This window comes from Parus major, chromosome 3, assembly GCF_001522545.3.
Source record: "Parus major isolate Abel chromosome 3, Parus_major1.1, whole genome shotgun sequence".
Classification (NCBI taxonomy): domain Eukaryota; kingdom Metazoa; phylum Chordata; class Aves; order Passeriformes; family Paridae; genus Parus; species Parus major.
In genome coordinates this window covers 35,728,120-35,743,220 of record NC_031770.1, presented here as the reverse complement: position 1 = coordinate 35,743,220, position 15,101 = coordinate 35,728,120, and the positions used below count along the sequence as shown (strand labels likewise).

At 37.0% G+C, this 15,101-nt stretch overlaps 1 protein-coding gene across 5 annotated transcripts in view; it reads right to left on the bottom strand.

Moving 5' to 3' along the window:
* BIRC6 (baculoviral IAP repeat containing 6) overlaps positions 1–15,101 on the bottom strand; it is a 173,698-nt gene that overhangs the window by 132,985 nt on the left and 25,612 nt on the right. For all 5 annotated transcript variants that reach the window (XM_033512629.1, XM_015621424.3, XM_015621423.3 and 2 more), the window contains exons 9-12: positions 14,778–14,836; positions 12,694–14,088; positions 4,877–5,026; positions 1,539–1,764 (exon numbers count right to left, since the gene is read on the bottom strand). In XM_033512629.1, coding sequence (XP_033368520.1) covers positions 1,539–1,764; positions 4,877–5,026; positions 12,694–14,088; positions 14,778–14,836 — 1,830 coding nt within the window. The remainder of the gene's footprint in view (positions 1–1,538; positions 1,765–4,876; positions 5,027–12,693; positions 14,089–14,777; positions 14,837–15,101) is intronic.

Here is a 15,101-nt window from a genome sequence, read left to right as displayed (position 1 = left end):
GGCTTTCAATCTTAAGATCCTACCCTAAGAACAAAGGGACTGTAATTTAATAATTTTCATTATGAGTCATATAGCAGCTGTCAAAGATTTCCAGCACTAAACCAAAACTTCTAACTTTTCCTCTTTAAAGCCCTGTTTTATTTAGCAGCAGGCATAATTCTTTTCCTCGAATGAAACAATATTCATCAGCTAATTTTCCACTTATCCCCTTACAATTAACAGCTGTTAACTTCACTGCTTGCTTCCTTGCAACTTCATACTGATAGCTCTTTACTTTTCAACTGTTGCTGAACACATTTGGATAATCAACAGTTTTAACTGAAAGTTATTTTGCAGGGAACCACCTCTCTTCCGCTTGTTACATACAGAATATTTGACTTATACAAAGCAAAACCACAAGATAAATAAAGGCTTTAAAGCCTATAAGGGCATTGCAAGTTTTCAACTGTAGCTTATGAACACTTAATTAAACTAAGTCCAGCTCCCGTTATGTGTCAGCCCTGGAAATGACTGCATCTATTACATGTTTTCCCACCTGGAATGCTTCATTATCACATGCTATGTTTCAACTGTTTATATATGACATGCTCCTTTTTTTTTGCCCCACACATTACCTCTAGCTTCCCTAGCACTCTTTGGCCATCTCATTATTTTCACTCTATGGCTATTTCAAGTCTGCATGACAATCTAAATGTTACACATCAGTGGAACAGACATAGCAATCTGACCTGAAAGACCCTGTAGTGTCTTATGCATGGTCCCTTAATAAAACAAAAAACTTCTATCTATATTTTGTCTCTCCAAGCATTTCTCACAAAAAAAATAAACAAAGCTACTTCAGGTAGGTTTTAAGCAATCATTCAAGGAGACTGCAACACTGCTGTAGCTGTATTTAGGAGCCCAGAGGAATTCCACGTTCTAATGTCATGTGTAAAAAACTAAGTCCTGCTACACATACCATGCTGGCAGCTCATTTCAATGAAAACACTGCCTAAACCTTAGCACTACTAGAGCTCTGGAGTGGCTTAAATATCTCTTATACAAAGATTTAACTTGACTAGACATAAAACCAGATTCTACCTTCATATTTTAAAGTAAATTACAATACTATTTTTATTTAGGATAATTAGTCACACTGGCACCCACAGTTTGCATTTTCTGATTAAATAATGTGCTAACAATGTGTGTATACATAAGAAGGGTGAATCAGACTTTTACAGAAACTATCAAGAATATCTCTATTCTGGCAAATGTACTTATCTAATTATGTAATATAATGACCACATTTGGCAAACAAAAATCCAGCAATTCAAAACCTGACTTTTCAATCTGTCCACTAAAATGCCTGTGGCAATCTTGCCACCACCTATAATGCAAACTACCAAATGGGAATTATCATCTTTGAAAACACATGTTCTTAAATTTGTACACTAGTTAAAAACAATTAAATTGCATGAAATTTGTGCTTGTACAGCTACACCAGCTAGTGAAGCAATGAGCAATGCACACAGTTCCTCATGCACTGTTCCCATGTGTACCTGTCCGTCTGTAGCTTCCAAGTCCGAGTGTGCTGAGCTGCATCCCCATGGTGCTGCTGGTGCAGATGCTGAGGGTGCCGCCTTTGCTGCTGTTCCTGCTGGACTTCCACCCAACAGGGAGGGACAGTGGCTGAAAACCGTGGTGTCAAGGTCTCAAAACGGGTCAGTTCCACCAGGGATGTCAGTGTCTCAAGGGAGAATGGCTGGTCCACCAAAAGATCAACTCCTGAATAATTACAGCACATACACTCATTACTATGTAGATATTTTTCCCAGAACATCCTATAAAAAATAGTTCAAAATATACCAGAACTGCTATAGACAAAATGAACTACAAGTCATATGAAGGTTTTTTAGTTAAAAAGGAATAATAATAAACTCCCTCCCCCCCGCAAAAGCACCACCCTCAACTGACAACAACAAAAAACAACCACAGAAAACCCCAACACAAGCAACTAAACATCCCAGCCTTGAAGCCTGTATCCTTTGAAGGCAGTTTGCTTGGAATAAATTTTCTAAATACTGTGAGCTCTGAGCATGCTGTGTGAGATTTAGCCAGCAGCATCAGGAATAAGTAATTAGCCAGCTATACTTTGAAGATGTAAAGCTGATTAAACATTTTTTTAATATTCCTACTGACTCAGATAAAAAAAAAATATTTCATGAAAACAGACATACAGAAATTACTATGCATTTTTATCACTGTTTAAAACATTACTTTGGCCCCTGGTTATCAAATACAGACTTGTTTTATGGTGGATTACTAGAACATTGTGGAAGGCTCCCAGTTTAAGTTTAAAACAGGGGTAAGTGAAAAACAAACATGCTTTTTATGTTAAACACTTAAAAGACACTGGCCCATGACAATTATTTTGTCTTCTTGTCTTTATATTTAGGCCTTGTACCAAAGAAACAAGGGTATTAACTGTAGTATTGAAAACTTAAATATCCCAGGAAGTCAAAGACCTAAAGAAACCACAAAGAAACCAAAAATTGAGAATCAGATTTCTCAGATATACAAAACCCCCAACCAACCAAAAAACCCCAAACCAAACCAAAAACAGACAAAAAACCCAAACAAAACCTAACCAACCAACCAAAGAACACCAACCTACCAAATCTCAGGGAAAATAAGACATGCACAATGTACACTTACTAGTATTTTGAGCATCTTCTCTTAAAAATGTGTTTTGAAGGAAAAGCTTTTACTTGTAAAGAAAACATGGTTTTCAATAGGAGAAAGTTTGCTACCTGACTAGTCATGTCACCATCCAGGGTGAGGAGATAATAACACACCAACAAAAACATCACCCTAACCGTGGAGCCTGAACCTAGAGAGTACCTTGAAAAACAAACCAGGTTGACTTTGAGATGAGACACTTGGACAGGCAATAAAATCACTCTCATTGCAACCATAATAATTTCTACTTTTTAATCTCTGAAGCAGGAAAATGCCAAAGAAATTAGAAATGCTTAGAAATTGAATTTCAATAATACACCAAAGACCTTCACTTCTTTAACTGCCAAATGTGAACCTCATTAGCTGGATGACACTGCAATGAGAAGTGAGATCATTGCTCAAACTGTACAACAAGCTTATCTTTGAACAGACTGGATTTTTCTGCTTCATTCTCCTTCCTTCTCCAACAGAAACAAATCCAAATTCAGAGTATTCAGAACAACCACATACATGTAATCTACCCCTAAAAATGAAAAATTAAGGACTTAACTTTCCACTGCTGTCAAGTATACCCGGCTTCTTTTAAAAATTACAAGACTTTTGTTACATTCTAACAAAGTGTTATAACAAGACAAAGTTCTAACAGCAAACTTGAAAACAAGTTTTAAACTGGTCAGGAAAACTAATATTCTTTTCTAATTCACTTTGCAAAAAAGCATTATTTTAGATTACTTCACCACACAACCCCCTCTGCTCCTTTAAAGGAAATGGTAATTTGAGATTGCTATAAGAGTAACTTATTTTCTCTTAAAACAAAAAAATTTAAAATGCGTCCAAGTTGAAATTTCAGGATAGAAAATAAAAAAGTAAAAATAGGATAGAAAAAAAAAAGCAAAAAAAAAAGCAAGAAACACATTCTAGAATGCAAACAGTGGAGAAAAATAAACACACAAAGTCCACAGTATAAAGGAACAATATCTAAGTAGAAGCTTCTGCTTACTGCAGGAGTTCATTTCCCCAAACAGAAACCTTTCTCTTGAGCTGTGTCTCTGTCTGAAAAACATGCTAAGACAGAAGTGGAAGACAACACTTTTTCTTTTTTTTAGTATTTAAGACCAAAAGAGAACACTGATGCTATAAATCAAAGGCTGATCACGATCCACACAACTGACAACCTCAGTACTGAAGAGGTTTACACAGCCCTAACAATCATTCTCTTATATGCTAAGAGTCCTGGATTATTAACTTTAGTATCCTCAAGAGTTCATTTGGTTTCAACAATTCCCACCCAGACCCCTCATTTCAGTACTGACTTAGAAAGCCTAAAATATATGACTACTTAAAGGAGGACCTGCAGCTTGCGGACAACCTAAAGATACAGCTACTTTGAAGTCTATACATAAATAAATCAATTTCTTATTGATATTCTTAAAAAAATCATATTCAATGCTATACTGAAGGCTGGATGGGAACAAGATAAAAACCAGGAAAAAAGTTTCCCTTTATAGTATTGGCAGAATTTAAACAGTAACGATCATCTATTTGACTCCTCAGGATAGTCAGTTACCATTTGCTTGGAAGTCACTTAACTCTGCTGATAAGCTACTATACAGGGAGTGCATCCATTGAAGCTCAACTATGTCCTTAACATCTATATTCCTTTTTGTTTTATTTGCCATTAGCAAAAAAGGGTGCAGAAGAAAGTCAGACTTTTTTTCCTCCTCACATATTTACAGTTTATTTTCTAGGGATCTTCAAACTTCAGGAATGGCTTCTTTGGTGAAAAAGAGGAAGAGCAGGAGAAATTCAGGCCTCAAAGCAACTGCTTACAAATAAACTTATGACAAAAAGCATCTCTTCCTTCCTTTGACTGACTCTTGAGGAATAATATTGGGGTCACACAAATACAGTCCGCCACACTTAAAATCACATGTAGAGACTGGAAAAAGTCCAAGTGTTTTGTTTCGTTTTTTTTTAAATCAGGAACTGCTGACGTGTTATGCGTGTATACACCCAGTTATAGACATACAGCAAATACAGAACTCTAACTCTGGGCAACAAAAAAATTATAAAGCAGGATGCTATTAAGTAATTTCAAGTCATGTTCAGATGCAGCTTTCGGAAATGACAAAAGTATTTCGATACATGTGCAATTTACCTGTAATGCCGGGACTAGAAGGGTTGGATAAGGGCTTGCTGCCTTCTGATGACTGTTCTACACTTTTGGAAAGGGATCCATCTACAAGTATATCAGCTTCATCGATGTCATCACAGGTCCCTCCAATCTGAAGGAAATGAAGTTCTCCACCTAAAATCATCACAGACAACGAAAGAAGAACGTTTGGACAGGCATACAGCTAAATTCAATGCACATGACAGGCTTACACTTGAACTGTAATGCAATTACGACAGTACTTAAGCAGGACTGTGAAACTGTACAGGAAATACCTATTTTGCCTTACTACCACTAATTTTTGGGGGGCAAATGCAAAGCAGAACTACAGAAATACTTCAGTTACAAATGGCATCAAAGGTTGAAACTATACGGGGGGACAGGTTTTAAAAGGCACTTAACAAAGGAAACCTCAATAGAAACCAAAAATCCTAACCACTATGACAATTCCCATAATCCAAATTATGCTTCTAACAGGAAATATTCTACCATGTCAAGTGAAGGCCTACACTACCTCATCTGTACAGAGTGCCTAAACTGCCTTTTAAAATTCAATATCTGAAAATTTAAAATTAAATTCTATGAAAATATAAAATTAATTTCTATGAATTCTCCTAACTAAGGAACTCTCCATGTTATTTCATCAAACCTAGAATTGAAACACTGATCAAGTCAACAGACAGAAGTCCAAAATTTTCAATGGACACAATGTATTGATGGAAGTTTGAAATCATTCAAGGAGGTTGCGCATTATTCACCACTACAAATACATGTAGATCAATTCTATCATTTACAGAGAAGTCATAGAACCAAAGAGCGCAAAGATTGTCAGGTCCAACCATTAACCCAGCGCTGCCAAGTCCACCATTAAACCATGTCTCTAAACGCCACATCTGCATCATTTAAATACCTCCAGGGAGAGTGACTCCACCACTGCCCTGAGCAGCCTGTTCCAGTTTTTGGCAACCCTTTCTGTGAAAACAGTTTTCCTAATATCAAACCTCCCCCAGAGCAGCTTGAGGCCATTTCCTCTCATCCTGTCACTTGTGCTTATGGAGACGAGGCCAACACACACCTCACTCTTCTCAGGTAGCTGTCCAGAATGATAAGGTTAGCCCTGAGCCTCCCCTTCTCCATACTAATCAACCCCAGCTCCCTCATCCGCTCCTTGCTCCTCCTTGGACTTGTCCTCTAAGTCACTGAGAAGGAATGTTTCACTTTACTTAATGCTGGGGGGTGGGGTGAGAAGAGCTGTTACCAATTCCCAAAGTTACAAAAAGTCCAATCAGTAGGATCCAAATCAAGAGGCAAATCCAAGCATAGGCCTTACGTTATTTTTCTGCAAAATTATCAGACTGACTTTCAGCATCTGACTAACATTATGACAAACTCTGTTATACAAAATATCCAGGTAATCTGAAACAAAGAAACTTGAGAATAAATATGTAATAAAACCCCAAGATAAAAGCAGGTATATGTCCTGTGCTGTGAGGGTGAGGAGGGTGAAAGAGAGTGATTGAGAGGCACAGGGAGGCAGAGAGAATGTGTGAGGCACAGAGAAAAGATGTGAGGCACAGGGGGAACTTACACTTTTGGGGTTTTCTTGAGATCTCACTAAGAAATGGCTTAATAAACACACTCTTTCATGAAGATAGAATAAGAAGTCACTCAAATTACCAAAATGGTCAGAAGAACTCTATGGACAGGATCAGTGCACTGTGCTATGGGAAAATCCACCCCAGGTGTGGGTAATGTACAGAAGTATTGTTCCTGGGAGCTGTAGGGAAGGGTGATTTTCTCATTATCTTTATTTATTATTTTATTCTATCTTCTCAGAACAGCTATTTCATTAAGCCATTTCTTGATGGGTCTTTTCTAACTAGATCCATTAAGAAGCCTGTACCTCCCCTCTCTCAGGCTCAAACCACATATCCTTGGTGCAGAACAGTACATCTCAAGCAGTCTTCAGGAGTTGAGGAAGGGAAAAAAGTAGTTCTAGCAAATAACACTTATGAGTTTCCTTGAAATTAAACAGCTTATTTATTATCAATAAGTAATTTTTCTCACACTTCAAAGAGAATTAGCTTCATTTGGTAGTAAGTTAAGCCTTAGTTTGTATATCACTTTGTTTACTGCTCAGCAGCAAAAATTTCCTTCCCATTTTTTCCATACAAGAGAACAATCATAATCTCTGCATTCCTGAAAGATTCCAGCACTTTTCCAAGGAAAAGTCTGTGCTAAACTTGAGACACCTCACTTCCTCTTAATTGTTTTTTAAAAGGTTCTGCAAAGAAGTTTTCCATGAACTTCAGTTGTACAGTATTAGCCTCTGCTAAGGCACACTTTTCTAGAATGCTGTAGTTGGCTGTGCTTCTGTATCACAAAGGAGGCATTTCCTCTCATGGAACATCCAGAGATGACTTTCTGATGATGCATGCTTCATTACTTGTTTCAATGATATTGTAGTTCTAATAGTCAAGTGGCAGTGCAAAAAATCTGTGCAGAAGTCAATGGGGTTTTTTTTGTTTTTTGTTTTTTGTGTTACTACTATTATCTGCAGCATTAGGTTGAATGGGTGACTCATCCAGTGCTTTCAAATTCTAGCCAGGGAGCAAACATCTCAAGTAGCAGTTTATCTGAAGGCTCCTCTGCTTGCATCACTTTGACAGAGGCAATAAGCATTTCTGTTACACTACCAAGAAGATAGGAAAGATGACATTGACTTAATCAGTTATCACTAAATAGACAAATTGGAAACTAGTACCATTATACTTCCTTCAAAAAACAGGTAACACGATCACATGGTTAATTTAATGTGACAATGTGTTAATAAACACATTGTTAATTTAACTCTGAACTGTATTTAAAACCTGAAATTTGCATGGAATCAAGAACCTGGTGCGCAATACAAACAAAAGACAAGAATCATGAATTCATTCAAATAAATCACAGGCGTCCTTCAGGCAAAACAGTTTCTGGTTCCAGGAAAGCAGCACTGGAACAAGCTAGAGAGCATGCCAGAGACTACAGCCACTGCAGTCAAAGCCAATCTACTGAGATGTTCCTGCACTCTTAGAGTTTGGGAGGAGTGACACCATTGTCATTAGCAAATCACAACACAATGACATCATTGAACAATATCCAATTAGTTAAAAAGAGTTAGAAAACAAAGCCATACCACAGGAAACTATGCACTAATCAACTTATAGTCCTCTCCTTCTCTTGTCACTTGTTAGCTCTAAATGTGCAAGATCAGAACACTTGAAAAATGTCATCAAGAAAGCTATCCCAGAACCTCACATGGAGACACTCCAATTTAAACTACTCTAGGAGATTTTAGCTATACAATTCTGCCTAAACAGCAGTTCTGCAAGAGAGGTTCTTGTGCGTCAGATTCAGTCATTCAAATTCCTGCTCAAAAGTGCAAATGTTCCACTATGTATACACACATGGTATGCACAGACTCCAGAGCTGCTTGAGGAATTCATCTCTAGGATTACTAGGCCTGGTTTTGCATATCTCATCAAGAAACTTGTGGACTGACTTGATCAGATCTTTCAAGAGGGGAAAGTAAAGGTTGCCTTGTTTTTTTCTTCTTTTATAAATTTGAAAGGACTGGAGACAGCTTGAGAAAATAAATGGTTGGAGAAGGACAGCACCTAGATAAACTCTTGTCTTTCCCTACTTTTTTGAAGAAATCTCTTTGCCATATTCAACAGATATGACTGATATGTGACAAAGATGCTAAACACTAGTGAAAAAAATCATAATCAAAGGCAGCATGCAGGAGGAGAAATTTAGTGAGCAGACTGTTAAATCTCCGTTTTGAAGATGTTTGGGAACGGTGATCAGTATTCTGTTTCTGAATGGGTAAGTGCAATTGGCCCTGACTTGAAGATGAGCTCTTAGCATCACTTCCAACACTGATTCTGATGTGGAAAAAAACTTGACCTCTCTCCAGTCCTATTAGACTCCATTACCAAAAAAGGTACAAAATTGAAAATACTGAATTGATTACTAAATTTCAAATACACTGTACACAGGGCAGACAAAGCCTAATGACAAGGAAGACACAAATTAGACACCCAAAGTAAGTCAGAAAGAACTACACAGTGTGATTACTACACTATCTACAAGTTAAGAGCAAGAAAGCTGCTATAAATGAAAGGAACAAGATTTGGGGTAATAAATTCTCAAAGGCATCCAAGTACCATCCAATTCTGCCAGGCACACAGGTAAGAAATATCACCATAGGCAACTCTGGACATACCAAAATCCTGCCTGGAAAAGTACTTTTTCCCACAAAAGCGAAGAACTAAAAGACTCTTGTTATATTGTAGCATCTTTAAAATGTTATAATGTAACACATTCAAAATTTCAGGTGAGCACAGTCCAGCAACAAGAAACTTTATCTGACCCTCTTAAACACAAGATAATGGACTTTAAATATCAAAAGACCACCCTACAGCTGTATCCCTATTCAAAAACAGTACCTGCTGCCTAGTTTTAAAATAAAGAAATTACTTACTTTCATCCTTATAATTTTGAACATTATAAAAGCAGAGTTTAGACTTTATTAATGACACAAGAGAAAACATCTGGACCCCCATATGAGAGCAGATAAAGCACACTACACTAAGAGGGATATTAAATAGAGTCTACCTTGGCCAAGGGGAAGAGAAGAAAGCAAAATACGAAGAGATTAAAGTTCACTATATCTGCTTAATGGAATTGGAACCAAGAATATACTTGCACACTTTCTCCCACAGGTCATGCTCAGGCAATCCTTGCAGAAGCAGGTAAGTACCTCAAGCTGACACCAAGAGGTAACATTCTCAAGTGTGACTCACAAAGATGGATGACGTCAAATGCAGGTCTAAAACCATCTTTCCATAAAACCACTCCAGATCTGAGACACCCATTCACACAGAGGTTTCTTTGTCAGTCATATATCTTAGAGGCAGCTATGGAAAAATTTTATATAAGCTACTAATGAAAATAACACATCAACAGGCAGGAGAAACAGAAGAAAATGTTCTGCATTCAGAACTTTCAGACATTAAAGTACCTCTTTGCCTACTCTGACATCCTGAACATGTAAACAGGAAAGAATACACTGCTCATGCCTGAATATTTTCCAACATCATCCAAGCATTTCTAATGCATATATGCTCCACAACTTTCACTTAACATTTTCATATATGTCTTTGGACTACAAGCTCCTTTCTAGACAGAATAATGTTGAACACATCAGTGAATACAATGAATACATTCGACTTTCAGACTGCAAGGCACCATCCCAACTGTGGCAATAAACGTGGAGGAGCAAACACCTCAAAGTGATTTGTGAAGAAGCCTAAGAAACCAGTACTTAAGAAAAATAATAACAGCAAAACCCTCCATCCTCAGCCACCTAGCTAAGCAAGAAATTCTACCCATTTAAAGCAAAAGTTAAAAAGATGATTATTATTCAAGACAAGGAAAATTATTCAAAGCCTATTCCATATATTAATCTATTCAAACATACAATAAGATAGAGGATCTAAAAAGTTATATTAATACTTGAGGTTCTTGATTTGCTTTTTCTTCTAGTTTTCCTGAACTTTATACTTTTTATGCCTTATTTATAAACCTTTCAGTTCAAGTCATTCCTTATGAAGTGATGTATTTTGGCATAAATGTTTTGACTCTGAGACTTCAGACATAACTAGCATCAGATCCTGAACTCCAGACTTCTAATGAACATTGACCCCTAAGTATTTATGATGGTTTTGGACTTAATTTCTCAAAAGTGAGAAAAAAATATCAGTGATTGAAATGTTAAAAAAGGAATAGAAATTGAAAGTATCTAAAGACATTTAAGCAATGCAAATAATGAACTCGAAAGTCCATGGTTAAACAGAAAATAGAAGTTCCAAATAGAGGTGTAGTGGGTGTAAATGAAAGATAAGAATAATCAGTGGATTTTAATTTTTTTTTTAATTTTTAAAGTAAACAAACCACTATGTTCAAAAGAGGACCTTTGCAGGCTGTCTTGATACCTGTAGCATGCTGGGCTACAGAATAAAAAACTCCCCAAAATTTCAGCCCTCTTAAGGGGAGCATGAACAAAAGAAATCCAAAAAAGCTAATGACAAATTAGTAGATGGGTATTATAATACTGAGAGATTTACAGCAAAAGCAGAATGATGTGCTTGTCCATTAAAAGGAAGATGGAAGTATTCTCTAGTAATAACAGAGATGGTGGTTATCTAGGCAGAGACAAAGTACTCCTATACACATAGAAGAAATGCTTCCAGCTCAAGAGACCTGTATATATTACACTCCATGCCCCAAAATGGCATATGTAATACCAAAAGCTACAAGAATATGATTACCATACACACTAACATTGGATGGAAAAGTACCATGCACAATAAGCCCTTTAATTTTTATCATGAATCTTAAAACACAAGAAAGGCAAAACAAATTTGATGAAAGAAAGAAATTGATAGTAATAAAATTCTGTAGAGAAAAAAATTCTGTTTGGAGGTCTTTTCAATGAGATTGCACTTTGATCAGCTAAGTATAAGGTAAAAACATTATGGCATGGATATGATATAACAGTTTTCAAAGGCAATTAACCTTTCAGTTAGAGTTCCATTTTAACTAGGAAAAAGCATGCATTATTAAATACAGCTGAAACAGTTTAATAGATATTTCTTCAACTGCAGCCACCAAAAGAAAACAATTTAGTAAATATGAATGTCACCCTTGGGAATCTGCAAATATAAATACTAGTTACTAATTTCTAGTGTTTTCACTAGTACTTAAAAAACAAATCTGAAATGCCCACTTCAAGAAATACTTGTTGGTGAGTAAGAAACATGTAGCCTTTAAGAAAACTGTGATGTTTACAATACACTTGACTTTTTCTGTTGGAAATAACAAGTAAATCTGATTTAAGAACTGCTCATAGAACAGCTTTATAATTAGTGTGACGCCATCATGAAAGGAAAAAAGGTATCGATTTCAATTCTTCTAGTAAAGAGAAAGCTCAGCATGGTATTGGTGAGAATTTATTTGAAATGTATGTACCATCCTGTCATCCCTCTGGGAGCCTAAGCATTTCCTCCAGAGTTGCATTCAACTGCAGATGAACTAAACAGAACACTGAGACATGGAGGAACCCAGAGCTGTTTCCAGTGTCCCAATGTGACACAAGGAAACCAGGAGCTGTGTGGTGGTTCAAGGACATTTACAAAATAGTTGTTACTTTGCCTTGAGTTACACTCCCCTCCTCTACCTGTCCCCTTCCCCAAAATGCCTTGTGTTCATTTGGAAAAAAAGACTTAAGAATCCTGCATGCATAGTCTGGCTCTTATATTCAAGAAAGTACAATCCCAATTGCAAAAGGCCGAAGCAGACCTGTAGGGTGCTACTGAATGACAATAAACTGGGATAAAGTATAAAAGCATTATCTTCCCTGCTCTCTTGAATATCATCAATTACAGGCAGAAGCCTTTCTTCTGAAATGGATTTCTCTATCGTAGAAATAATTATATATAAGAATGACTTTTATTTGTTTTGGACTTAAGAAAACCTGTTTCTCTTCAAGAAGAAAGACGCACACAAGAATTACTGCCATTCTAGAGATTAAATTTGACATTTAAGCTGAGGAATTAACTAGAGTCCATGCTTCCTTGACCATTAAACTGTATGTAAATTCAGTGGAATTTGAAATTTAGATTCTAAATTCTGTAACATAATCCAAATACAGTAAAACAAATGATTTTTTAAAAAAATTTCAAGAAAAATCTTACCTTTGGTGCACGCACATAATCTGTCTGTGCCCGAACAGTATATCACAGAGACAAACATATCTGGTTCCTCAGTGCCCTCTTTTTTAGGTGGCTCCACTTTGGCCAGAATTTCAAAGTTTGAAAGATCTAGTATTTTAACGTATCCTCCCTGAGTAGTTATTACCAGGTGCCCAAGAGTAGAGATCTCAGATCTTCTCTCTCTCCCATTGCCATTTTTAGAAGTTAATTGTATTTCCTCTACAGGCTCCTCACAGTCGTCCTCTCGATTATCCAATATATCTGGTGGGAGCAAAATCATTGAGGTAATTGTGTCTTGGGGGTCTTTGATATGCTGGATTTTTACTGGTTCCTCCTCTAGAGTAACTATTCTAGTGGCATAATTCATCTTATAAAGCACTAGGTATCCACCACTAACACTTCTCTGTTCAGGCTGAATTATTAAAGGAGTTGGTACATCTGCTGGTGACTCATGCTGGATTACATCAATGCTTGTGCCATTCACTACAGCAAGACTTGATTCTAGTTCCCCCTTCCTTCTATTACATAGTGCCGAGTTTAATTTATTTAAATTATTCAAGGCCTCTACTTGATTTATTGCACTCAGAGATTCGACAGGACAAGTCCGCAGTCCTATTAACAGATGAATTCCATCTGCACAAGGTGTGATTGAATCTACACACAGGTTCTCCTCCTCTGCAAACTTGGGCAGACGCAGGCACTGAACCAAAGTCCCAGGCTTGGGAACCATAGAGCTCCACTTGTCCGAGTCCGGAGATGTCAGGTTGGCTGCAGCATCTGCAAACTGCTGAATGTAAGTCACAGGGGGATCCTGTAACAGCAACTGTTCCTGACTGTCCAGCTCCATTTCAATGATTTGTGGAACTGTGAAACCATCATCATGTATACTTTTACTCATAATATTGTTCATCTGTGAAAAGAGTTTTCCTGCTTTTTCATCAGACTCCTTGATGCTGTACAGCAGCAATACAGGCAAAGTCCTCCTTACCAGAGGGGAATTCAGTTCTGAATTAGTGCAGGATTCATTGTCAGTTGATCCCTGTTCCGAGACACTCTCACCTCGAGTCCTGCTTAGGCCATCCAGTGATCTCTGAGAGTTACTGCTTACGGGAGAGGTAGCAGGCGATTTGTATGTTAATAGACCTCCAGCTAATAAACAAGGAAAGGGAATGTTGTGTTGTTCTAGATGTTTTTCCTTCATCTTTTCACTCTTACAGTTGGCCAAACAGGGATTTGCCCCAAGCTCTTCTAGGTCTTTAACTGTGTCCTCCAGGACATTTGCAACAATTTCCCACTGAAGTTTTTCAGGTTGCTGAAGAACGCTGAGAGCTGTTATATCAAGGCTGACTTCCATAGTTTCTTTTTGTGATGTATGCCCTTTAAGACAAAAATGTTTAACATAATACAAATGCTCAAAGGACAAAATAGGAATCATACTGCATATAGTACTGTTTGTTGGAAAAAAAAGGATCTTTTTCTACATCTCATGCTCTTTTCTTCCCCACTTGGTGATCCTTACTCAAAGATGTAAACCATATTATAGAAAATAAACACATAGTCCTCCCCCTCTCAAAATTTCTGACTCAACCGCTAAGAAAATAGCACAAGAACACCATGCATAGCATTGTTCTGCTTCCATACATAATCTTCATTCAGGAAGAAATACTTTTATCAAAGCGCATAACCTTAGGGAAACAATCAAGACACAGGAACTCTTTCTGGCAATCCCCTGAATTTAAAGGGTTTTGTACAGCTGAAATTTGTTCCTGTTCTAAGAAAGTTCTTTTATCTTGGTTTGTGCACTTTATTGACAGCAAGATAAGCAATGTTTGTTGTCAAGTCAGACACTTATTAACTAACAAAGCACAGTTTTCCTTTTCTCCTGTATGCAATCTCTCCACCACACAAACTTAAATACTGGCATTCCTTCCAAGGTAAATCCTTTTCCTTTTTTCTAACACAGTGAATATAATATCAGTTTTGACAGGGTTTTTTTAAAAGCCTGATGGAAGAATTTCCCTTCACCTCTAAGCCATCAGATACATAACAGATCAGCTATAACCTACCTGTAACAGATTCCGATCTGGAATGCTCTTCACTGTCTGAATCCTCCAGTAGGTCGTCACTGAAAAAAATAATGTAAGAATAACACCATGTACATGCTAACTGCATGCTTAGTTTTAATTAAATAGGTAAAAATTATTGAAAAACACAGTGAATACTATAACTGGCCATTCCTTTTAGTCAGGATTGTTCATCCACTGATGAGTTCATCACAGACACCAACATGAAGTTTTTTTTATCCATTATTGAACCAATAGACCAGATTTCTTTTTATCTCATTCTACTATTGTATTTCCTACAATTCAGGCATAAATGGAATTAAAATG